General features: G+C 32.1%; 2 protein-coding genes and 1 long non-coding RNA gene across 3 annotated transcripts; 2 read left to right on the top strand and 1 right to left on the bottom strand.

The window, feature by feature from the left end:
• The first annotated feature begins 659 nt into the window (after nt 1–659).
• LOC108211244 (uncharacterized) lies at nt 660–6,444 on the top strand. Its single transcript, XR_010290604.1, has 2 exons — nt 660–1,493; nt 6,068–6,444. It is a non-coding gene; the product is annotated as an uncharacterized LOC108211244 (long non-coding RNA).
• A 1,334-nt stretch (nt 6,445–7,778) lies between these two features.
• On the bottom strand, nt 7,779–8,550 carry LOC108213257 (calcium-binding protein PBP1). The gene has a single exon (XM_017385032.2). The coding sequence runs from the start codon at nt 8,289–8,291 to the stop codon at nt 7,917–7,919; it is 375 nt and encodes a 124-aa protein (XP_017240521.1). The 5' UTR covers nt 8,292–8,550; the 3' UTR covers nt 7,779–7,916.
• A 3,841-nt stretch (nt 8,551–12,391) lies between these two features.
• LOC108211874 (zinc finger protein CONSTANS-LIKE 12) lies at nt 12,392–13,916 on the top strand. Its single transcript, XM_017383582.2, has 2 exons — nt 12,392–12,965; nt 13,458–13,916. Exons 1-2 carry the CDS (start codon nt 12,468–12,470, stop codon nt 13,707–13,709), a joined length of 750 nt encoding a protein of 249 aa, XP_017239071.1. The 5' UTR covers nt 12,392–12,467; the 3' UTR covers nt 13,710–13,916.
• The last annotated feature ends 13,827 nt before the right edge of the window (nt 13,917–27,743 follow it).

Genomic DNA, 27,743 nt, shown 5'->3' on the forward strand with positions numbered 1-27,743 from the left:
TTATTATTATGATATTTGTCAGTTAAAAAATTGTTATAATATTTAAAAATCATTAAATTAGTCTTGAAAGTGTAAATGAACATTAAAAGGAGATGGAGGGTGTACTCTTTTGTTTATTGCACGTAATTTGATATGTAAAGAAAACATATTTCTAAATATTATTTTTTAAAATTTTCAATTTCTTAATAAAAGTTTAGCATATATATTTTTATTTATAAAAACAAAATTTGAAATATAATATTTATAAATACGTTTTCTACCTCAAATACGTGTAAAAATCAAATCAATTATTATTATAAAATAAAATATATATTATTCATTTTGGATATTTCATTTTTTCGAGACTATCATGTACTATATATTACTCCCTCCGTTTCAAATTACATGTCCACTTTAGAAAAAAAATTTTGTTTCAAAATACTTGTCCACTTCAACTTTCAATGTAAAGCTATATTTCCAAAATCAACTCTCCTCCACATATTTCAAATTTATATTTCCAAGATGAACCATATACCACACATTAGGTTCAATTAATGACTTATTACACCTCATTTTTTTCAAAATCCACTTTTCTTAAACTATGTGATTTTTTGAAAGTGGACATGTAATTTGAAACGGAGGAAGTATAATAAATCTTTTCCACCGAGAATACTATCTTGTACGGCTGTACCAAAGAAAGGAAATGCAGACCCAAGACGTGAACAAGTTCACTGATCAAAACGACGCCATTTCAATCTCCTTCCCCTCGTCCTCCTCACCTCCTCTGCAGAACAAAAATGGACAAACAAATCCAAACATTTCTAAACAAAGTCTCATTCTTAGCCATCACAATAGCAACACTCACACTCTTTCTCCTCTTAATTCAAACCCCACGAACCTGCTTCGACCCAAACACAATCCTCAAACCCCACCAGAAATTCCCCAAATCATCCTGCGAAGCTTCTCACAGACCCATCACATCTCCCACGAAACAAAACCGCCGCATCTGGGCCACTAAGGCCTGGCGAAACGGCGTCGCTTCGTTGGCTTCCACTTTTCTTGATCTGCGAAATGTGCATTATTTCAATAATGATTCTCATGTTTTGTGTGTTTCTGCTGGAGCGGGGCATTCTGTGGTGGCGTTTAATGAGGTGGGTGTGAGTGAGGTTACGGCGGTGGAGATTGTGGAGTCACCGCCGTTGGTTAGTAAGGCTGATCCGCATAACTTGCCGTTTTTCGATGGGGTGTTTGATTTGGGGTTTAGTGGGGCTTTTGATCGGGCGTTGTTTCCCGGGAGGTATGCGGAGGAGATGGAACGGACGGTCAAGGTTGGAGGGGTTTGTGTTGTTGCGGTGGAGGAGTGTGGGAGTGAGGTGGTGAAGGAGGTTGGGAAGTTGTTTCGGAAGTCGGAGTTGGTTGGGGTTAAGAATGTTACTCTGCTGGGGTCTAAAATGACGCGGATTGTATTCAAGGTTACTGGTACTGGTTAGGGGTTCGTTTGTTTCGGAACTGTGGTGAGTGTTTATTGTTGTTATGTGGTGATATGATATTTTATGCATTTGTTTGTGAAATGCAAGTAATTTTGCGATAAGTAGTAAAATGGTTACTGGTCTATATGCCTTGATTGTATATACTATATAGTTTAGAATTGTTGCTATAGCTCTTTTTAATTAGTACAGGAATGTTTCTGTTTTAAGTCGAATATCTGCAAGAAAGAGGCCCTACTTACATTGTGAACAAATGCAGCAAGAGTTCTAGTTTTATTTTGCTTAGTTCGGATGTGTTCTGTTTGCTCTTTTTAGCTCGAGCATGATTTATTTAATTTGTAATTTTTCTATTCGCTTGATATCGTACTACCAATTAATGAACGTATACATGTAGCCAGTTTGATCAGAGTATTATCTTTAAATGGTAACCGGGGTTTAACGATTTTTTTTAGCTAATATTTATACTAGAGACCTACAACCTTCCACTTGGTTTAGGAACGTATGTAAATCAGACTGATCGAGCAATACTTTAACTTGAGTAAGCACCCTGGATCGGATGAGGTTTGAACCCTTGACCCTTTGGATCAAGGTCAAGGCAAGGCCCCGTTTCCACTGGGGCAGCTCTCACACTTAACCATATGCTTTTTTTTCAATGACATGTGGGTGGACTCCTACTAAACGCGTGTACTTAAGCTTCTTGATATAGAATAATAAACAAATCAATAAGTGGTAAAATAAAAATGGTTATGATGGTTATGTGCATTGGAGTGGAGTGGCCATAACCATTTGAGTTTATTTTGGCATGTCATAGGGGTCTCAAAAGGTGGAAAATGACATAGCCCATTGTGGATGCTCATAGGCCCTTGTTCTGAAAGAATGTTTGTTTGGAAAGAGTTCAGGAAACAGTTCAGTTTCATTGCCCATCTTTGAAGGAATAATTTACTGTAAGCAAGTAAAGCAGGCAATTCTGCGTCACTAACAGGAAATAGTGTGAAGCAATGAGAGCATTGTGGAAAGCTATACCTACGATAAAATAAGCTTTTCTGAGACTACCGAACTAGACTAGATAGCAATTAGCGGTCATATATTCTATTGATGTGAAGGATTGGATAATTCTTCGAACTTTACCGCGAGAAAAGAAACTGGGGGAATGGGGGGGATGTAGATAAGTATAATATAAGCATTTTTTAGTCTATACAAGAGAGCTATAAGGTGAAATCCGGATAGCATAAAAATGTCGAGGTTACCTGCACAATACATTTATACAAAAAGTGACATCTCAAGCGTTTTTTCCGGAAGTTACATGGACTTACAACTAGATAACTTCTTAGTTGAGTCTTATCTCGATGCTAGATTTTACGTATTTTAAAAAAGTATATTTTTTTGCCTAAATCCTGATGCTCTTTTTCGTCTTTTAACAAGAGACAAACTGTTGATATGACCATTACTGATTTATCCATTAGGCTTCAGCTGCAATTTTAAGAAGGGAAAATTTTACTATAACATATTAACATTAGCTAGTGGGGATAGATAAAATTTCAATCAGTTGATAAACAGACAAATTACTAGTATGGAGTATTCTAAATGCAACTCTGAGTTACAATTAGGACTGGCAATTCGGGCTTAAGTCGGGTTGACAGAATCATGATTGTTATATTTGTACAGAATCATATGGTTGGTACTGAACTGATGCCTACACAATTTCAAACAAGGTACAAAATAGTTGTATGACCACACGTTAAAGGATATAATATCAACCTGACCTTACATCATGCCTGTAAATTAACTCTACCCAAATTATTATTATTTATCAATGATTACTAGTAATGTTTAGGAATAAAAATTAGACCAGTTTGATCTGAAGCAGAAATATGAAACTGGGAACCATTCTTATAAAGTTTAATATAACTGTACCAAAAAATGAAAGCTTCACCACAATAAAAACATTTTAGGCCTGTTTTTGCGGGAGATTATAAGTTCGTCGGAAGAGAGACTAGGAGGAAAAACTAAAGTTATACGTATTTGATTAGTAACGTTGAGGAATGGTAAAATAACAAAAACAATACTAACACATGCTTTTTCATTCGCCCATTTGTTATCCAAAGGCGTGAAATTGATTTATCCCAAATAACAAGGACTCAAAATCTGTTGATTTATGGCTGCTTACTCATGGTAGGTGTTTGTTAATTTCAGCATGAGGTGCTTGTGATTCAGTCAAGTAATCAACATTGAAAACTGGTCCGTAACGCTTATATGACAATGGTAGAGTTAGATTTTGTAGGTTTATTTTTGTAAAACAGATATGAAATTAGCTATTGATCATTTCTTAGGAGATTTGTGCGATTTTGCTCCACCTGACCTGCTGGGATTGTGGTTGGGGAATTGTTTCGGGACTGTGGGAGGGAGGTGGAGGTTGGGAAGTTGTTTCGGACATTGGAGTTGGTTGGGGTAAAGAATGTCTGTTTGTTGGGGTCTAGAATGACGTGGATTGTATCGAAGGTTACCGGTACTAGTTGGGAATTCGTTTGCTTCGGAACTGTGATGAGTGTTTATATTTGTTTTATGGTGATATAATTTTTTACGTATTTTTTTGTGAAATGCAAGTAATTTTTCAACAAGTATTAAAATGGTTACTAGTTTTATTGCCTTGATTTGATGTAGTTTAAAATTGTTGTTTGTATCAATGGAAGAACGTTGCTCGGAAATTCTATAGCTCTATTTTAATTAGTACTGCTTCTATTCTAGTTGCATATATGCTAAAAAGAACCCTAGTTATGTTGTGAACAAATGCAGCTAGAGCCATCTTTTTGCTTTGTCCGGATGTGCTTCCTTTGCTCTTTTATAGCTAGAGCATGATTTAATTAATTAGTAATGTTTCTGTTCTGTTGATGTAGTAGTATTATGTATGCAACTCTGTATAGATATATACATACTATGACTGTGCCTCTGCTGTTATTATATTTCTATTTCTAAATCTGTTTGCTGTGATCTGTGGTTAACTAGCGTCTCTCTTGTCTTGTCAATATTTTGTCCTTGGCAACATAATAGGTCATGCTAGCTATAGATACTAAATTACAAAGCAAAAGACATAATAACATATGATTTAGATTTTGGATTTGAGTTTGGTTGATCCATTTTATTGAAGCAAGCAAAGTAAGCAAAAAGTCTAGAGGCTAGGATATGTAGTTTATGAAATCCTCAACATAATTCAGCAACGAATAAAACAAAAAGTGGTGCTGCTGATGTTTAGGATGAAAAGCACAAATGAGGTCTGATGGTTCCCCAAAAGGCCATTGCTCAGTATAGTTAGTATACATATTATTGGAAGTTAACAAGGGAAATTTAAGTTTGGAATTGTACAAGCAACACTGACAAGTAGTTGTCTTTCAAAGGCAGCAAGGCACTGCACTGATGAAAGCACTTGTTTTTGTGATGATTTGGATATTATCATATAATCTATATCCATACAATTTCTTTAATAGAATAAATAAATTAAAAATGAAGATGAAGATGATGAAAGCTTCTGACTCTTCTGATGGGTATTAGTTCCTGTAGTGTTGTTTACCCTTTTTTTGCAGACACTCTAGGTCTTTGATGCTTATTGATGTCATCCGGTGGTTCATTAGATATGTAAGTAATTAGTGACCACTTTCATCCTCAGGTACTTATTAAGTCACCTGCAAGTGAATATAAAAATATTAAAAGCAATAATCTGACTGCCCAGTAGACCAAGCTAATGCCTGAGGGGAGGGAGGAAACCACCCCCACTTGTATACCAATTCGACAAGAATATACTGTATATATTAAGTACATAATTTATGCATTTAATAAATTGCAAAATGTATATTATGAACCAAAACTGCGCAGGTTATACTTCATGATTTGTAACAAACTCACATTATACTTATATAAGGCTGCAGAATTCATTAGTCATGGATTTGATTAAGAAAGGAGGCTGTGTATTCCTGAAAGTAATGAAATAATTATTTAGATAAAAATATTGTGATGCAATAATTTGGTTCTCTCATGGAGCTACAAGTATTATTTACCGTATCTAAGAAATAGAGATCCAGAAGAAGTCCTGATGTCAAGTTATAAAGGCTCTCAGTTGAACAAATATTACAATAGTTGGGTTAAATCAATCTAGAAGAATGTTTGTGCATATTCTTTTTTACAAGTCATGCACCTATATATTACACCCCCACTCACTTGTATATTCTCCGGCTGAAACAGTAACAAGACATTGTAGTGTGCGAGACTGTGGAAACATACTATTATTCTAAATAATGTTGTATATGCCGGAATGAAGGTTTATTTGTTTACTAGTTCATATCTCTGGTATCTATTTACATCATGTACCATCATTTATTTAGTTTTATATTCTTTAAATGGAACAATTTAAGACAGTGCAGGCATTGCAAGTCTGTGGGAACATACTATCATCTATTTATTTATGAGTTTGAAGGCTCATTTTTTTTCAATTTATGTCACCGAGTTGCCTTAATATCACATATGATTACTGTCATGCGTCGAGCACAGTGTATTAAAGTATTTGAGTTACTTTGAGTTGTCGTTCTCTTATAGATATTTTTTTGGAGCAGATTGTTTCTCATCTCAATGCTAGAGGCAAAAGGTCACTGCTGACTGCACTTGAACGTCTGAGGCCTCTGACTACTTACTAGTAGGTTCTCTACTTTTGTGTATGGTGTTTTGAGACGCGTGCATGCCATTCCATAGTCTCCCGGTGATATAAATTATGGTTGAAGGTCAGTGCTGTGTAACTTTGAGGAAATAGAATGCTGATGCACGTCTGCTCCCTTGAGACTTGAGAGATCGACTGGAATATTGTATCTACATATTGTACATTGCTTTATCTACTCTTGTACATTATCGCAATTGATATATACACACTCATCATTGTATATGTAATGATAACTCCAAAATCATAGAAATAATAAACTCACAAAATTACTAGCAATCGAAGCATCCTTTACTATTTATTCAATCAAGATTGAGTATCCTAAAAGAATATACCATCAAAATTTGAAACAGCAAGCCTGCAAATTCAACCTTGTCGCAACGTAGACTTATATTTTGTCAATGTTGAATAAACATCTGATCTCATAAACTTTTCTTTAATCAAGAAGGGCTGATCCCATTCATCTGGGTAAAGACTCCAAGTTCTGTCTCCTAGCTCACCTCCAAAAATCCAAATTTTTGACTAATTGTCGTGGAGTTAAAATTTTGATTCAAATCATTAATTATATATTATATTATATAAATAGTATATTAAATGATTTAATCTTAAATTTAATATTTTTATTATCATTGACTATTTTTATTATATTTAAAAATTATTTAAATTAATAAATATAATATTTTCAAATATTCGTAAATAAAATAAAAATTGTTTAATTAATTAATGATATACACATTCATTTCATTAATTAACATATAAGATACCACTGATATATATTATTATTAATTAATTAAATAATCCCAAAATAAAATAAATTCAAAATATACAATAACAAATTACTCCCTCCGTTTCATGATACATGTCCACTTTTGAACAAAGTACGCATATTAAGAAAAACTAACTTTTATAGAAATCTTTCATTTATTATTGTATTTATTGCATTGACCAAGTATAGTGGGTGTTTGGCCCCCCTTATAAGCCAGACTTCTCGACTTATAAGTTAGAAGCACTTATTTCGTACCGTTTGTGTAAGAAGTCAAGAAGCACTTAAAAAAAGTTAGGAATGCTAACTTTTGTTTCAGGGCTTCCACTTATTTCCCAAACACTTTAATCACTTATAAGTCCTATCTTGCTTCTAACTTCTACTCCACTTATTTATTTTAAGCAATAAGCACTTATTTTAAGCTCACCCAAACGGCCCCATAATATGTGATCTAGGAAATATAATTTAGTAAGGTGTGGTATAAAACTTATCTTGGAAATATAAATATTGACTACACTCCATTGAAAGTTGAAATGTATAAGTAATTTGAAACAATTTTTTGTTCTCGGACATGTAATATGAAACAGAGGGAATATTATTTTAATATTAAGCCGATCCAAATTTAGATAACATCCCTCATCCAATTTTTTGGATCACAGCATGGGAGAATTTGGGATAATCAGCGGGTTTCCCTTAATTTACCTTTTGGTAATCTAATCTAATTTGCAGACTAAATTTACAGGTTTAACCGAATGTATTAGTCTTCCATTAATACAGGCTCTGCCCATTTCATGGACAATTAAGATTTTATTGTTCTTCATTTCCAGTGCCAAATGATCATAACAGAACAAACAGGCAAAGAGCATTTCCAATGCTATAATTTGCAAATGTAACAAACATAATGAACATTTCATACGTTATTTTCAGTCAGTAGATTCAAATCTCAAACCCTTATCAGTGACAAATATAATCCTAAATAAAAACACATCTATTTTTTAGTTTTATCAAAGCAAGAAGCACCAAGCTCTTGCTGCAGAGCATCTTCAAGCCAAACCTCAGACTCTTGCATCAACTCGGGACTTAATCTAAACATCAAAACACAAAACTCCATCTCATCAAGCACTCCGTCCCCATTCGCATCTCCTTCTCTCAACATGCTCATCAGCTCATCATCTCTCAAATCTTGCAGCCCAAGCAACGCAGAATTCTTCTTCAAGCTCTCAAATGTGATCACTTGTCTGTCCTTATCCATCAGTAATCTGAACCCATTACACAGCTCTTTTATCAAACCATCACCCCCCAACTTGCTAGCCATTGTCGGCAACATGTCTTGAAAATCATCCCCAGCTCTTGCACTAGCCATTTCTATAGAAAACTCCCTACAACTCGGAGAGAAGAGAATGAGAGAAATGTAGATCACAGAAGGGTTTATATATAATAGGAAAGTAGAGTGAGAGTTCTAGGAAAGAGGGTGGGGTAGGATATGGATGACGAGTTGACAACCCACGTACAGGCAAGATACAGAATTAATTGCTGCACAATGCAATTACACTTCTCCTTCTGAGAAGAAGCCTGTGCAGGGGTAAAACTGGTATTCTGACCTGATATTCCTACATAAAATAGGCTTGGGATATCTGACTTTTTCTTATTTTGTAGGTGGAAATATACTTTGAGACAATGAATGTCCCTTAACTTGTGAGCTACTCTGTAAAGAACTCCCCTGCTAGCCAACAATGTTTAATGGATTCACATGACAAAATTGGGAATGAGTGGCTTTCCTACGAAACAACTCGGGGTTTGGATGCTGTGTAAAAGGGAGAAAGGTTCAACAAACTCACTTTCCTATATGCCTCCAAAATTGCAAAGAAACTCCCCTACATCTTTAGGAAACTACCATATTCCGTCCTACATTGTCTTTTTCCCCTTCTTTCTCTTTTTCAAATAAATTTAACTACTTTCGAAATATATTTTTAACAGCATATTTGGATTTATGTAATCTGGATTTTAATGAATAATATTAATATATGAATTTAAATGGATTTTGATTTGACTTTGAACATAAATTATTTTATTCAAAAAAAAATTTTAAAAATATCAATTTTAAATATATGATCAAACCTTTTTAAGATACGTGTAAAAAGTTAAACGTGTAAAAAGTCAAACGTCCTGTGTAATGACTTGGCATTGTGTTAACGGTGTCTCCTTGCTATGAGAATATAGACTGCTAGGGACGTTGAACCTATCTGACTTCTTGTCATATTCTCTTTTGTGTTCTGTTTGTAATTTCTCTCCTCTGACGAGGCCAAAGTCTTCCCAAGTAAATTCTACTGCTCTTCCTCCGTAACGATTTGAACAAAGACCCTGGTTTTAGTTATTGCGCTTGGGACTTCTTTTTGAGAGTGCATCCACAAGCTTGAGAAATCGTTTACTTTGACATAGCCCCTTGTGCGTACATAGATGAGAAGAAGTCTTCCTTGCCGTCGGGAAAAAGTTTCAACACAGACTCCTCGGAATTTCGAAATTTCTTATGTTTTGTCATAGCGGACTTTATATATGTTGGACCTACTCACGCATAGCTAGGGTTCATGTCACAGCGGCACGGGCATGCCCTAAGCATGTCTTTTGTTCATTTGGCATGCTTTTTTACTAATTTTTTTATATAAATAATAAAATTTATATAAATATTATATCTTATAAATATTGAAAATTTTAAATATAGTCCAACTTCGTTAAATATTAGTTAAACTACTAATATAAGTTAGTATTGTACTAAGTTCTATTCTTAATATTTACTAACTTTTGTTATATTTGTAAGTGCACTTTAGTACAATCCTGTAATGATGCAGCAGTTTTTGCTATATTTAATGAAAAATGACATGCCATTTGGGCATGTCTTTTTGTAAAATACATGCGCATGCCACATGTACCCTACACATAGCGGCATAGGCATAGACACAAATTTTAAAAAGAAATAGAGAAATCTTAGTCTAATTTTATGTTAAAATTGTGTAATACTAGTAACCCATGATATCATTTATGACCAAGACCAATTTTATATTAAAATTTTCTTATTTTTTATCAAGGTAATAATTATTTTACCAAATCATCATTTTCATTTGAGGTCAAATTTGCTTAATTCAACTAAAATTATTAAAATAGGTCAAAATAAACGGGATGGAAAGAGTGTCTATTATAAAATAAAAAAATCCTGCTAATTTAGTATGTATGTAAACTATCCGATTAGAATTTGTCATATTTCAATTATGTTATTTAAGGAAAAAAAAATTGAAAAAAAAATTTGAGATATTTAACACTACTTTATCGCTAAATCTGTGTAGTGAGTTGAGTGAGATTCGGTGAATATGATTCATGAAGTTATTTTAATGTCTTTATTATATAATATTTAATAACTATAATAACTAAGTCAATAATTAATTATGTATTTATTATAATATTTAAAATAATCCTTATATGATATTTAATATATTATTAGATAATATAATTTAATAATGACAGTAATTATATTTTATTAAATAAATAATATTTGAATTCTTTATAAATTGTGTATATACAATTATTATTAAACGTGTTCACCATATCACATCTAAATATCTAATCAATAAAATGGATATGTTTATAAATTTAATAATCCAACCTATTAACGAGTCCGTTCATAAATTATGCTCAAAAACACATTACCGTGCTTATACGCGGACTATTGAACTATACTGTGATCACGCAGACAATGGGCTTTTTGAAACTGATGTGATGGGCTCTGTTGTTTCTCAATCGGTCCGGATTTACCGATTTGGAGAGCAACTTATTGTGCGTATTGCACAATGTACTCTTGTCTCTTTAAAATTGCCGGAGTTCTTATTATAACAGGAAACTCCGTTTCTTCAATTACATGTCTATTTTCTAAAGAATCGAATTTTGAGGGGAAAAAAAATTGTATCAAGTCATTAATTAAACATAATATATGACACATGATTGATCTTGAAAATATTAACCAAAAATATGTGAAAAAGAATTGATTTTGGATATACAAATTTATATTGAAAATTAGAAGTGATATTTTAGAATAATTTTTTTTTAAAATGGACATATATTATAAAACGAAGAGAGTACATTTCATATACTATTCTCTTTCTAGCATTTTCCGGTACTTGGACTTTTCTTATTTCTTTGGGTTATGATTTTCAAAATTAAGAGTTTTGATTTAATTTAGAGTATATTACACTTTGTAACTCCAAACTTTGGCTCATTAGCAAATCAGACCCTACACGTTGAAACGTGACAGTTTATAACTCTAAGTTTCATTTAGCTTTCAGTTTGTAACCTTGACCCACACATTCGTTAAAAACACCCGTTAACTTTAACTGTTTGACAGATAACAGTGTGTATATTAGTTTCTAACATCTATTTTACGCCATGTGACCCCTCAAAATTTATGTATTATATTTTGAAGTTAATTATGAACACACACAACGATGTAAAACAATTTAAAATAATTTTTAAAATATGTATTTAGATTTAGAATCTCAAAATTTATTTATTTTTACATAAACGATGTAACTTATTTTAAAAATTTAAATTAAATACATATTATAAAAATTATTTTTTAATTTTAAAAGAATAATTTTTTTAAAAATTACTCTTTAATTTATTTAAACCCAATTTACGCTGAATTTCGACCGACTGCGTTTATTATATGGATTTTTTTTATCAATAAAAATGAATACATTAGTTTTAGCCAAGTTCTTTACATGATAGTCGTCGGGTTGGATAATAATTCCTTTAAATTCGAAAACTCAGGAAACATATTGTGAAGATTATCGTAAATATACTCTGATCGGACTAATTGTTGGAGTCCTGGACTTTGATATATAGATGCGCACATCTTTAACTTTATCTTAAAATCATATTAAAATTGAATGAGATATTTAAACACAGTATATTATGTATGGAAAAACAAATAAATAATCATAAATCTTGTTTATTCGATATTATCGTTTTCTAATTATTGAAAAGAAAAGGCAGAGCAAAGTGATGAGGAAGTGTCGACGTAACCACCTTATCGGTTAAGGATGGCACAACAACCAAGGCTGAAAAATAAGATTAGATTAGTACTACTAGAAAACAGATCATCTGGTCGTGCCATACATAACCTCGTCACCTGATATCACGTGACTAAAGCTGCCAACGTGGACTAAATCATCCAGCTCCGAATCAGAATCTCGAGGAGCACCCTGCCATGTCACCACCTAAATATCTCCTCCTCTAGTTCATACACCGGCCGCTCCTACATCCACAAAACCCCTCAATCTCTCACTTCTCCACACGTGTCATCTCATTTCACCATTAATCTCCTCTGGCCAATTAGTATTCCAACACTCCCATGAATTTACCCTTTCACCCTCACCATCCATCTTCATCTATATATGCGAACCGGTTGTTCTATGTACATCTTTTTACATATCTCTTCGAGTAACAAAACCAAAAATATAAAAATATAATAATAATTCAAATAATTTCAAGTATGAGTAAGTGTGAGCTTTGTAAGAGTAGCGCTAGGGTTTACTGCGAGTCCGACGAGGCGCGGTTGTGTTGGTCATGTGATGCAAAAGTGCACTCGGCTAACTTTCTGGTGGCGAGGCACGTGCGGAACCTTCTGTGCCACTCGTGCCAGGCTCCGACGGCGTGGAATGGCTCCGGGGAGAAGCTTGGGCGGACGATTTCGCTTTGCGAGCGTTGTGTTGTTGCAGGCTGTGTGAAGTTTGCGGAGAAAGTGGAGAGGGAGGGGGAGAGGGATGGGAGCTCAGAGTCCGGAACGGATTTTGATAGTAGTGAAGAAGATGATGATGAAAATATTCTTGACAAGAAGGTGTTAGATAGTTGTAATCAGGTGGTGCCTTTGGCGTCATCCACGTCGCTTTTGCCGCCGGTTAGTTCTTCGAGTAGCGAAGATCGATCTCGAATCGATATGAATGTTTCTCTCAAGAGATCGCCGGATTTTGCAGTGGATCTTAATTCCAAGGTATGATTTTTTTTTTCCTTTAACCATTGTAGTTCAGCTGACTCGAAATCGAACTGAGATTCGAGGATATTAAAAAACGAAGAGAGTATATTTATTTTTATTTTATTTTTAGCTGAAAGAGTTTTGTTAAGGTTTTGTTATACAAGAATCAAGTGATATCACTAAACTTTCGTTCGGGTGTGGATCCGGAAAAATTATTGTTAAAATTTTGTTCTTAAATAAGATTATTCTTCTTGAGATAAAAAAATAGTGGTGTTTTTTTTATTGTTTTAAAGAGGTTATTCTTATTCTATATTATTATATTACCCTCGTCAACAAAATCGGTTTCATAAAATTATTTGGGAAGGTTCTGGGAGTAGTTTTCTTCAACTACAGTATCATCCTATGACTAAGATCATTTAACCTAACCTTAAACACCGAAATGTGATGTTTCAACAACAAACATATTTAAATCAAGACTATTCGGTGCTGATTGTGTTGTTCGTATTATAGGATGATGTCGACAGCAGTTGCATTGCCGGCGAAGAGAACTCACATTCGTCATCTCTAAGGCCTTTTAAATTTCGAAAACTCGAAGTGAACGAGACAGGCAGACCACAAGGGACCTCAACTGGTTTACGAATCTCAGAGAGGGCACGCAGGATCCGTCGCCTTGGAGACGTGACTGAATCAATCAGAGGAGTTGGAGCTTACGAGTGTGTGGAGTTCGATTTAAATGAGTGTCCTTTTGATCAGCACGAGTAGGTGTACTAGTTTTTAGATGGACTATTGACAACATGCGTTAGTTAAGTAACCTTTGTTGTGTTACTAGAGTACTTACTAGTTACTACATCACTAATCCCATCATGTCCTTGTTGTAATAGTACTACTACTATTCTGTTTCCAAACTTTTTTACCTGTGTTTGCTTTTTGCACTGAAATGAGAAAAGTTCCGTTTCTGCATTTGATGTATCATGTGGTCAGTGTTCATTGAATTATTCCTTGGATGTTTATTCTTTCAAATAGAACCAATATATTTGTGTTTATTTGCATTCGATAGATATCCGGAAAAAATCATGGCTGATCGGTAATCTCAGACAATATTATTTTAAATGAGTTCGAATTTTTTTGGTCTGGAACTAAATTTTAACTCATGAATAAGTCATATATTAAGAAAATGAGAAACATGTATCAATTTTACGGACGATTTATATAGACATAATTTTTTGAAAGAGGTCAGGATCACGGTTAAATATAATTTCACAAAAGACCATAATTTAGTTATGAGCTGAGCCATCATCGTCATTATGAATTCAAGTTTAACACATGGAACATGCGTGCTCATATTTTTTTAGGTTTCTATAGTTCGTGTTTATTTGCAATTAAAAATTTCATCTCTATATACTAGATAGTTAAGCTTGAATTTCCGCAGGACCCCTGCATCATAAACGAAGGGGTTCCTCTTGACGTTTAAAAGAGCTAAATGAGCTTGATTTCGGTGAATTTGGTACACATAATTCAACACTTATTTCCCTCAAATTTACTGTGAACACAACATATTAAATTTGAGGCCGTTCTCTTTGTCGAAGTCGTCCAATTTGAGTGGTGCAAACTCGATTCATGAATGCAAGCTTGCGACAAAATGCATACATGTAAATATAATTTGCTTAACCGAAAATAAAGTTATGAGCTGATTGATGATTTGACAGGAGTTCATATGTTGTTAATCTTGTGTGCATCGACGTCGATGCATACAAAGTTAATGATGTATATGCATCGATTATTAATCAGTGGGAAGGTGATCAAGTCGTGTAGGGGTCACGTAAGGTGATCGTGTTACAACGCAGAGCCTCAAAAACAAAGCGTCAAAACTTATTCTTGTGGTCCCCACGTTTCTCGGAGGCGGTTGGAGATTTGACGTAAAGTTTTACCATGCGCTTTGGACACATGTACCCTTGGTCTAAAGACGTAAAACAATTTCATTTTAAAGTCTTTTGTTGATTATGTTGTCATCAAAATAATTACTTGATCTCAGAAACTTGGATCTGGTGTGATTATTTTTGAATTTAAAGACTAAAAGGTTTCTTAAATTTTAATAAATATTTGTTTGTAAAAAACAGTGTTGAATTATATAGATATTTTTTATATAACATTCATGAAAATTGTACATATGTACTATAATATTGAAAATTAAAAATTAATTTTTAAATATATTTTTATTGAGTAGTTGGTTGATATTTTGTCAAATTTACTATTCCCTTTATTATAAATCATTTTTTAAGGGATAGACATTATTTTAATAAATATATTTGAATATTATAATTGAAAAATATAATTTATACCTATTTATATTTATATATGTTTGACAGTTCAAATTATTCTAAAAATATTTTTAATATATTTATCGAAACAGTTTAGATTAATATATTATCTACACTAATCTATTATGAAAAATCAAAAAAAATCCCCATAAAAGAGTAAGCAATGGTTATCATAAAACAGTTCCATCAACATGCAAACATTCACGTTTATTTTGGTTCACATTTCATAGAGACGCAGGGTCTCGTTACATTCACGCACAAAATGTTGAGTTCAGCAACTAATCTGAAATGATTACACGAGTATAAGGCCCTCCCCATAAATTTTTTGTCTCTGCGATCTGAGTGCTGGGTGGATCAATATAATTTCGAAATATTAAACTGTGAGGTTTGAAAATTTTATGTAATTTTGAAAAATATAATTTTATCAGCATTAAATCTGCTACATGTCTTATTTAAACCGTCCAACAAGCCACCAACTGATATACAATTTTTTTTATTTACATTTTAAATGTCTTGATAAACATCGTAGATGGCTTTTTCTGAGACCACAATATGAGTCCGCGTGGCAATGATCAAATAAATTCAAATGGTGTGGATGAGAAACAAGAGTTTCTTCTGCGTCACCCCGCGAGTACGTCAACCTTCACCATATATGATTAATCACCGACGTTATTATTATATTATTTTCTTTTGAATAAATAATTTTTAATATGAAAACATACATAAATATTTATAAATTTTTATGCGATATATTGCAATATAAACTTAATAATTTCCATTTTGTAACTTCAACCTGTTTTCCTGTTGAATATTAGCATTGACGATATATATTTATATTTTATTTTTTTAAAAAAAACAACATTGTTATTAGAATAAAGTTTGAGTACTGCTTAAGAAAGAAAAGAGGGGCCAGGGGTGCGGGTTCCACATTGTTTTAACTTGGTGGTGGAGAATGGATAGATAAATTTTAGAAGAATGGGAGCGGTGATTGAATTTGTGGTGATGGTTGCTACTCCTGAAAGATATTTGTATACAACGGATGGCTAAGACTTGGTCCACCTACTGTGTAATTCTTTAGTATGCTACACTGTAGCATCTTTATTGCAGAAATTTGAGAGTAGCCGTGTAATATTTTGCTGTGACCCTGACCGTTCCATGATCACAAGAATTTTGAATACGATTGAGACTCAAGAATTCAATGCAACTTGTCCTCATTTTCTCGCGTTTCGTTTTCGACTACGTGCTCCCTCAATGTGCATGGATCCTAATACGGATTCCGGATACTATAAATTTAGTATTTTTAAATATTAGAGCATCTCCCATAATCTCTTAATTGACTTCTATATATAATATAAAATATTAAGTTTCTAGTAAATTAATATAAGATTAACCGTGTCTACTCTAACAATGATCTTTATATTTGCTTTTAATTTATATTTTATTCATATTTTGAAATCAAACATTTATCATGTAATGGGAGTCTAGTGTGAGAACTGAAAGAAATGATTATTTTATTAAGTTAAGAGCTAACTAGTAGCTCTTAAATTAGAGGAGAGAGAAAAAGCTCTTAAAGTTTTTAAGAGCCACAAAAAGTCTCTTGGAGCTCTTTTTTTTTTCTCATCCTCCTTAAATTTTGATTTAAGAGCTAGTTTAGGAGCCTTTTGGAGTTGCTCTTAGCATTAATACGAAAAACTTCTCCTTCCGTACTCAGATTAAAAAAATTAATCTAAAGCTTTTCCATGAACAATAAGACTGTTGGCAGATTAGACCTATGAATGAAAATCCGTGCTTAAGGAGTCATTTGTTAACAACTTAACCAATCAGTTTGAACTGGATGAGTAAAATTGTATGATTAAGACCATTTGTTTACTACATCCTGTGTCTGGACGAAACCAAAAGCTTGCCGGACCACTGGGACATAAAAGTGTAGCTTAACCATTAAGATACAGATATCACCTTAAATCCCTCCTCTGTTTAGCGTACACAAATTATTTTTCTTAGACATTATTAGAGTATTTTGAATTGTTAACATGTATTTTTTATATTAATAAATAAATAATTATTTAAATTAATGTGTATACTTGGGAAAATAATAACATAAAAAATTCATCAAATAATTTCTATTTATATTCAAATATTCTTTTAATAAAATTAAGTGTATATTTTATTATAATAAAATAATTAATGAGTATGTATATAGTTAATCAAATTAAAAAACATATACATGATTGTTTTTTTTGAAGATTTTAAAAATTAATTTTTTTGAATATTTTTATTATTAAATCTTGATAAAATTTTATTTTACTTTTGAAGTAGATATTCATTTTATTATTCATTCATATACCAAACTATGTAGAAAATTGTTAACAAATGAGCCACCGGTTACATGTATGATTTCCATTTCTGACATATATTCGTTAATAATATTATTCATATCATTGTTCACAATTATAGATTGGTAGAATTTTTGACAAAAAGTCTAATCATTATGTTGTATGGTAAAAAAAAATTGTGTTCGTTGAACCTACAACATGCTCTAACTAGACGAAATATATATATAAACACACACACACACACATATATATATATATATATCATACATAATAATTAATAAATTAAATTTATTTGACAAAAAATATTAAACTCATAAATTTTGTCATCCAGATAAAATAGATAACAAACAACAATTTTTATTCACCATCCAGATTATTTCATTCATTCAGATTTTTGTTGTTCAGAAAAAATGGTTCAGATTTAACAAATGACCCCTTAGTCTCGGATAAAAATACATATTTTCATGATTTTTTAAAAATTAATATTAATAAAATATTTTATATACATTATTTAGTTAAAATAAATATTTTTTTAAAAGACATATATTTATATATCTTTTCTAAAACAAATATTTATTTCTGAACAATCATGAAAATATGATAAATCAAACGCGGACCTTAATTTTGTCTTTATATTACTCGTTGGAGTACGAGTACTAGTACATAATTGCAGCAGTGCATGATGCAGCTTGCTGGTTTAAAAGAGTTGTACCAAGAATGTGTTGTGTCATAGGTGGTGTTTGGCCACGACTTTTAAGCCAACTTCCGGGCTTATAAGTTAGAAGCACTTATTTCATATTGTTTGTGTAATAAGTCAAGAAGCACTTATAAAAAGCTGAGAATGCTAGCTTTTGTTTCAGGACTTCTGCTTATTTCCCACACACTTTAATCACTTATAAGTCTTAACTTGCTTCTAACTTATATTTCACTTCTTTACTTTAAGCAAGAAGCACTTATTTTAAGCTCCGCCAAATGGCCCCATAGTCTCATAAACATGAGGTGCAACTTGTAGGCTTCATGGTCTCGAATACTCTCTGTGCGGTGCGCGCTCGACCGCTGATGTTTTTACGAACACTAGTGTGTATCTCTTCGTCACCACAAATATGGCCGGTATTGGTATAAAGACACGGCCCAGTTATGGCTTCCCATTTGCTTTACTGTGTGCTGAAACTGCCAGTTTCTCTGCCACCATTGGCAGGTATCCTAGTTCACCCTCTCTGAAAAGTTTAAAACAATGGATTATTATTTTATGTGTTAACTTCGACAATAATTTCTAAATTTGATTTCTTATTATTTTATAATAATATATTTAGCTAGTAAAGAAAAAATAATGGGAGAGTATAAAATAATGGAAATCAAGAATGTTCAAAAAATGAAAATACATTTTTTATTTCATAAACTAAAATAAAGAATTATTAGTCGTTATTTAAATATTCTCGGTTATCCTCGTGTCCGATCGTTAGATGATTAATTTTTTAATTAAAAGAATCGTCTTTAATATTTTATACCGATACAATTTAGTTTATATCTACTAGAAATTTTTTTTAACTCCTCACACAAATAATATAGCATATATTTAGTTCTATCTTTTTGTGCTCCACATATATTAGAATGAAAAGTAGCGGGTGATTTAAAGAGCATATATACCTCGTGAGATTTTAGTCTCGAGGGCACCACAGGATTGACAACAGAATCAGTTTCAAGTGTGATCTCTTTCTTGTTTGAAAGTTTAGTGGCAGTGCTCTTACTAGAGGGCTTTACAGGATGGACACAGAATATACATGAATAGAATAGCACAATGTTCATCTCGTAATATGATTCAACTAAATCCTGTGACGAATATATGAGGATATAGCATTTTAATTTTTGACCAAGTAAATAATTCCCATCTAATCTGTTAAAACAAATAACATGTTGGCCACACGGGCTTTTGGATTTTGATCTTTATAAATGGTCCTCTATCATATCAGCTTCTAGACTCCTGGGAGCATATGGCATTTCTTGCGACCACTTGTCTTCTTAGTATTCTTCGTACGAAAGATGCATCCAGAAATAAATCATACTCATACCCGTCTGAGCGGCATTCATCGTATTACAGAATTACGAGCATCTTTGGCTAAACTTAAGCAAGAGGCTTAAAATGATTTTTACTTTTTATCTAAAAAATCTATTTGTAACAAGTCAAAACATGACTTAAAATTAATTAAATAAATTATAATTTACAACTTATTTTACTTTTCTAACTTTGAAAATTTATGTTTACATCATTTACTAAACACTCTATCAAATTTGTTTTTAGTATTATTTTTTAAATAAAACATAAATTACTTGTATAAATATATAATTAACCGAATAGATGCTAACTTAAATTTAAACTTTTACTTTATCATGTTAAAATTTTAGACCCGAGTTCAATAGAGTCCTTTTGGAGTCCAAAATAAGATAAATTATGATTTAATCATTTTAATTTTAATTTTTTACCTGCAAATTACGTTAAACAACATAATCATTTTGATCAAAAGCTGAACATTTATAACTTATAAGCATAACAATGACCTTAATTATTATTAAATTTAAAGATGTTATTGATTAATTGATAATTATGTTTTATACTACTTATAAACGATAAAAAATCATATATAAATTCGAATAATCAAAAATATTATTTATAATTAAACCGAAAATATCATAAGTGATTCACTTGCCTAACTTTTTTTTTTTTTTTTTTTAAACCATCACTTGCCTAACTTACTTTGTATTTTAGATTTACAAATAATTTAAATATGGTCTGAAGATAGGTCTTTTTCTTAATATCCTTTAGGCTTGGTTTATCTTTTTTTTTTTTTTTTTTTTTTTTTGAAAATGAGAATAAATCTCAACGAGAATCGGCAATTCACCGTGATAATTCTTTCATTCAAGAAAGCTTATTATCTAACCGTCGGACATGCAAGATGACCGGGGAAATTTAGACAATAAAACTTTAATGTCCGAAAAGAAAACCGGCCTTCTTCCAAGAATCCTGAAAATAAAACAAGAGAAACAAAAAAATATAAGTCGATATATTTAACAGATTACATCAAAATATTCCCACAATCATGATAACTCATGATTGAGACAATTAAGCTCTTAATTAAGGCATAATAATAAAATATTAATATCCTTAATTAAGACACAATTAACGCCCTCAAACAAGGCCCAATTAACGCCCTCAATAAATAGGCCCAATTTACACCCTCAATAATTGAGGCACAATTTACGCCCTCAATAAAGAGGCATAATTAACGAGGCACAATTACCGCCTTCAATTAAGGCACAATTAGCGCACTTTCCTTTCTGAAACCGTCGTCACCGCCACCATCCGCCACCACCGCTATGCTATCGATCAAGTTGATCAAGTTGTCTCGTCGTATGCGAAGCGAACAACGAAGCGTATCACATGTAACATGAAAAATCGCCAAAAACACCAAAAACCAAACAAAACACATGGATTAAACAAACAAACAAACAAGATTAAAATCAACACCTCTCGCAATTCCACTCAAAATCATGAGAAAAAGAAAGAATATTGTAAATAATTGTAATAGAAGGGCATACCATATCATATTGTTCACGTAAGAAATATCAAAAATCAAGAAGAGACATACCCATGAACAGATGAGATCAGTGAATTCCGCTGACACAAGAGTTCAGTTCACAGGTTTTATAAGAACGAATGTACAAAGAGAGCCTGGAGATTTGATTTGACTTGTTTAGCGATTTTGAGAGAGCTGGAGACGTGAGAGTCCATTTTGTGCCTGAGTTTCTTCACGGCTTGTGCGTTGTGGAGAGTCTTGGATTGGTCGTGGCATGATTAGAGATCGGTGTGAAAACGCACATAATTAACCACATAACATAAGATAAACAATAATTCAACAATTTAACTTTGTTCACAACTGCAAAATTCTAGCAAGCACATGAAAAGCAACACATCATGTCCGAGGCAGAGTTTATGTTGAGCGGATTCAACAATGAAGTGATCAAGTTGAGATAAGGATCAGATAGCGCACCTGTAGGCTTGGTTTATCTTTGATCCATCGCACATTCACTACTTGGTTTCTTTTTACCATATGCTTGTGTAGTTGATAACTAACATGAAGTTAGACGACTTCTAGAAATGATGTTTATGGTCATCCTTTGTTGCTTTAATTATCCATAAAAATCTTTCGTCAAACTTTGAAACGAATGAAAACCTTCAAATTATATTTAAGTCCACTTATTTGCCTTGTAGAATCATACTATCATAATTTGGACTCTTAACACCATTTCTAGTAGAGTTAAACGAGTGGTGATGTAGAAGTATGTTCTTAAGAATAATTTTGGGTATATCTCGTACGCTTAATTCTTATTCACGAACATCTTGCTGTCGTCATTAGTTTCGGCAGCTATCTTAACGACGATGCGTAAGGGTAATTGTAATATTCGTAGTTTTTGTTTAATTATATATATATATATAGGGTCTTGCTCAAATGAGAACCACTCTTAGTGTGAGATATGAGATCTAATCTCAGCCACACATTTTATACCTTATATCAATCTCTCACCAAACATTAATTTTTAATATTTAAATATTTTATCACCATCTTCATTCTAATTCCACCACCTGCCACCTCCAACCACCACCGACTACCAGTTCTGGCCACCACCACCTCCGGCGACCACCGGAAAATCACCGCCGGCAAACATAAAATCACCACAGTCAAACTAAAAATCACCACCGGAAAACTAAAAATCATCACTGGAAAAATGAAAATCACTGTCAGAAAACGAAAATCACCACATCACCACCATCTAAAGACCACCACCACCATCTACAGACTCCCCAAACATGAAAAATCACCAACTACAAAGCAAAATCAACACCAAAAAACAAAAATCACCATCGCAAAAAAAATAATCACCACATCATTTTCGATCATGTCTTTCTCAGCCACCTAACAATCATTGTATTAAACCAATACCACCACCGCCACAGTGATACTACTACCAAACCACCACCAACACCATCTCCAGATCTGTCGTTGACGAACTGCGATCGATTCAAATGAAGAGTATCGAAAACGGAGATGGAGGAACAGAGGTGGAGAAACGGAGGAACAAGGACGGGGCTGTTGGAGGGAGGCAAGCATCCACGTTGTCGCCGGCCATAAAATAACAGGCGGCTACAGCCGCGCCTGCATCGAGGGAGGCATCAGCCGCGTTTCCGACGAAAGGATGAAGCCACAGGTTGAGGAGAGAGAGGCGGCGACGACGCCGTAACAACCATGAGAATGGGGGAGAAAGAGGGGTAAAGATCAGGCAATGGTGGTTGGTGAGGGAGGGATGGGTGAGAGATTAAGAAATGAAATGGGGTAGGGATGAAGACACGGGAGAGAAGATGGGGATTATGGAGAAATAAGTGGCTTGGATTAAAGGTTATTATATAAAATGTAGGGCTGAGATTAGATCTCATATCTCATATTATTTGGGGTTCTCATTTGAGCACCACCCTATATATATATATATATATATATATATATATATATATATATATATATATATATATATATATATATTTTGTATAAAATTTTGGAAAAACATTGTATTATGCAAGATTTTATTAGTATTTTATTATTCAATAATTTTTATAGTGCAAGATTTTATTAGTATTTTATTATGCAAGTATTTTTATTGTGTAAGATTTTATTGATATTTTAATATGCAAGATTTTATTAGTATTTTATTGTTTAAGATTTAAAAGTATTTTATTGTGTAAGATCTATTAGTATATTTTTTTACAAGATGTTATTAATGTTTTTCTATAGTATCCAATTAATTCTATCCTATTTATACTATGGAGTTTTGTAAATCTCTTAAAATACAAAGATATATTTTTTAACTCCCATGTTATTCTCTTGTGTTATTCTTTTCTTTATATTTCTTATACGAAGTTATGCAATCAGGGTGTTATATTGGTTTTACTTCTGCAATAAATTTTTTTTTATCAAAATCTATATTTTCTTATATTTAATATATTTTATTATTCTATGACCTTAAAAATTATATGTGTGGATATTTTTATGCATCGGTAATATGCTTTGTATGTATTAAAAATGTGTTACCAGTAATATTTATATTTGCCAAAGATTTTTAATATCTATTTACTATAATATTCATTATTTTATATTGTGATTTTGAAATAATTAGATTATTTAACTACTTTTATTCATTTAATTGATTTTGTGTAAATTACAAAAATACAGTACCACCGGGTATTAGTGGCCTAGTGAACTGTGAAACTTATTTATATTGAGTTTATGAAATTATGATTTATGATCTTTGATTCTGAAATTTTGAATAATAAGTCTTAAAAAAAATTCTTCGTCTGTTAGTCGAATTTATTTTTTTACTGGGCTGTATAACTAACGATTTACAAAATTTCAGGTTAATATTGTTGGCACAACTTTGGATTTAGATTTGATTGGAGTGGACAAGAGCCTTATAATTATGATTATATTTTGTTTTCAGACATTTTTTAGAGTTGTGTCTATATGGAAGATTTTTAATTTAATTTCGTGTTATAATTCAGTTTTGGGATTTTTGAGAGATTGATTTATGATATTATGTGACTTACTTTATATTATTTATGGAATTAAATTTTAATTTCTATTATTTGATAAAATGGCAATAGTCCGAAAAATCGAGCTGTTAAACTATCTTACTACCATCGACAGCATTACCTGTACAGAAGCTTCGTAGCCTGTACAGAAGCTTCGTAAACGGTATTACATAAATCTAGGCCCTATGTCCTATGGGATCACCAACTTTGAAAATCAGATTACCGAAGTTAAATTCATTATGCATCCGGGTAATAAAAAAACAAAAAAAAAAGAGTTGTTTAGCAACCAAAAAGAGCAAGAGAAAGATTAATGAGTAAATGACTTCTAAGTTAAGATATTGGATAGGGAAGACATAGTGATTTTGGATGGGGGAGAGAATTGTTGAAGTAATATTTGAAAGAAACAAGATGAATTGGATATAACTAGGAAAATAGTATGCGAAGACATGGTTGAAAGAGACTGAGCGAAGGAGGGGCATGTATTTTAGAGAGAGAGAAAGATGTTAATGGAATGAAATTTTTTTTGGAGAGTTATGTGATTGTGGATATATATATATATATATATATATATATATATATATATATATATATATATATATATATATATATAGGAAACCGGTCCACAGCCACCGATTGATAGGGTCCGGTTTCAAGCCACCAGATCACGTCCCTTCATTTTGTGATCCTACGGCTAAAAAAAAGGCTCCCCGCAATGAAACATTGCAACCCCGCAATGAAACATTGCGGGTATGAAAGACCCCGCAATGAATCATTGCGGGTATACAAGTCCCCGCAATGTTTCATTGCTGGGAATCTCTTTTTATTCCCTGGACCCTTTTACCCCTTCCTTCACATATCATATGCCTTGTAGAGTTTATTATATTAAATTGTTATCATTTAACATTTTTAAATTAAACTAAAAATATTGTTAAGGTTTTTAAAAAAAAGAATATATTGTTAAGGTTAGAAGTAAGAGAAAATTTTGATTTTTCTTAGTACAATATATGAATAATTTTCTATCTAACTTCTATATATTTTATCTTATTAACTATTTTATGTCATTTTGTTATACTAATAATTTTACTTATTTGAATACTACTCCTTGTTTCCTAAATATATTGAACACATGTTTGAACTATGTAGCTCACATGCTCTTACATGCTCTTTTAAGGTTAATTAACTTTTTGTAGCTAAAGTTGAATTATTTTATTACAAATTATTCACTTTTTCCAATTCTCTTTGGTACTGGTAGTGTTTTCAAATGTACTCGAACATATTCAAATCAATGATAAATATCGAAATTATGAATAAACATCACTTAAATTGGTTGAACATTAGTAAGAATACATATAATTAGTATTTTTTGCTAGAATTTAATAATTTTTGACAAATTATTAACTTTTTCCAATTCTCGTATGTACAAGTAGTTTTTTCAAATATACTCGAACAAATACAAATCAAAGAAAAATATCTAAATTATTATTAAATGTCACTTAAATTATTTAAATATTAATAAGAACACATATATTAATATTTTCTAGCTAAAGTTGAATAAATTCTTACAATTTATTGAACTTTTTCAAATATTTTGAATAAAATAAATAATATTATCTTCCCCGCAATGAAGCATAGCGGGGATAGTTTACCTGAATTTCATAGCCGTAATGAAATATTGTGGGGATTATGTACCCCGCAATGAATCATTGTGGGGTGTTATATCTTCATTTGAAAGGTGGCTGAGTGAGGTGGATAGGGTATTTGTTTTAAAAGGCACCCGCCATGAGTCATTGCGGGTAGTTTACTTTTTAAAAGACACCCTCCATGAGTCATTGCGGGTAATTTACTTTTTAAAAGATACCCGCAATGAATCATTGCGGGGAGTATATTATACTCCAAAGCACATAGTTCACGATTTGAATACTGCACCTTCTGGTTCTACGACATTGTGAATGATAAATAATAAATAAATTTTATTGTATATTGAAATTGGTAATTTAACTTAATTTTATTTCTTATTAATTTGACATTATGAATAAGAATGTTATTTTGCTATATATTTATTTAAAAATTGTGTTTCATTGCAGGGACTTAAGTACCCGCAATGAAACATTGCGGGGTCTTGAGTACCCGCAATGTTTCATTGCGGGGAGTCTTTGTCATCCAACGGCTCAGATCTGGTGGTTCCCTATCCAACGGTGGCTGTATAACAGCCCCCATATATATATATATTTATATATATATATATATATATATATATATATATATATATATATATATATATATATATATATATATATATATATATATATATATATATATGTAAGTCGTCCTTCCGCGTTTGTGGTTCTTGGCAAGTGACAACCACGTTTGCCTTACTCAGGTGCAGATGGGGAGGGGAGAGAGAAGGAGATGGTATACGGAGAAGTAAGACGCGTGTCACATATATTCAGGGTTGGTTTTTGTATCCAATTTTATTAATTCGGATCAGTAGTAGATTCTAGAACAAATAAAGTTACAATTCAGTTTGTGGCCCCAAGATACATCCACCCTTTTATGTGGCGGAGAGAGAGAATGAAATTTGACGCACTTGCATACGATGCGTCTGCTTTTCAATCCGTGTTATGGTCCTTGTAAGGCGAAGTGTTACTCAGGTCAGGCAAATCTATAAATTAGTTGGTGACGTTTGGTCCCACACAAATTCATTCCATCCGTTTTCTTATTTCCATCGTTATATGTTGCTATTAAAAGTAATTAATTTTTAATCATCTTTGATACATAAATAAAATGAAACTTGTATAGAGTGCTACTCCAAATTTTCAATATTTTCAGCAGAAATTAATATGAGCAGACATTTTTAAAATTCTACCAATAAATGCAAATGCATTTGATCTAAAAATTGCGGTACCGTTTCACTAATGTATATATTCACATCAAAATTATTTACAATTGAAAAATAAAAAATTGTGACACACATTCCCCCCACATTTATTAGATTTTTTAAAACAAATTCACAAAATCTTAATTTTTTTTTAAAAAAATCAGGATAAAGGATATGAGAAGTGTATATTTTATCGATAAAGAAGGTTAATAAAATGAAATCGAATATCAGGTAATCTTAAACATGTAGAGATAATATTAGAATTAATAATATGCTCATTACCCTCATAAATAAAAGTGATTATACCGTTTACAGAGTCAGATTATGCTGAAGTCCAAATTTCCTCAACCACTTCATAGTAGATAGAGGGATCTTCAGTCATGGCATAGGATAACTTACAACTTTTGATGAAGTTTCTCATCTTGTCGAATTCAGTGGAGAACTTGCAATTTCCATAAAGACCGTAAAATTGTTCTTCTCGTAGATGAAATCAGATCCATACATGATTTCGATGATAAGTATCATTAAAATTTAAGAAAAACTAAAAGAGGGTTTTGAGTTGTTTGGTAGATAAGAGAGATTCTTGTCTTCGAAAGTTTTGAGAATAAGATAAAAATGAATTGGAAAAATTGA

The sequence above is a fragment of the Daucus carota genome, chromosome 3, assembly GCF_001625215.2.
Source record: "Daucus carota subsp. sativus chromosome 3, DH1 v3.0, whole genome shotgun sequence".
Classification (NCBI taxonomy): Eukaryota; Viridiplantae; Streptophyta; class Magnoliopsida; order Apiales; family Apiaceae; genus Daucus; species Daucus carota.

Coding starts and splice junctions, on each gene's coding strand:
- LOC108211874 (XM_017383582.2), top strand. CDS start 12,468: ATGAGTAAGTGTGAGCTTTGTAAGAGTAGCGCTAGGGTTTACTGCGAG. Junction 12,966..13,457: donor CAGTGGATCTTAATTCCAAG/GTATGATTTTTT, acceptor TTCGTATTATAG/GATGATGTCGACAGCAGTTG.
- LOC108213257 (XM_017385032.2), bottom strand. CDS start 8,291: ATGGCTAGTGCAAGAGCTGGGGATGATTTTCAAGACATGTTGCCGACA.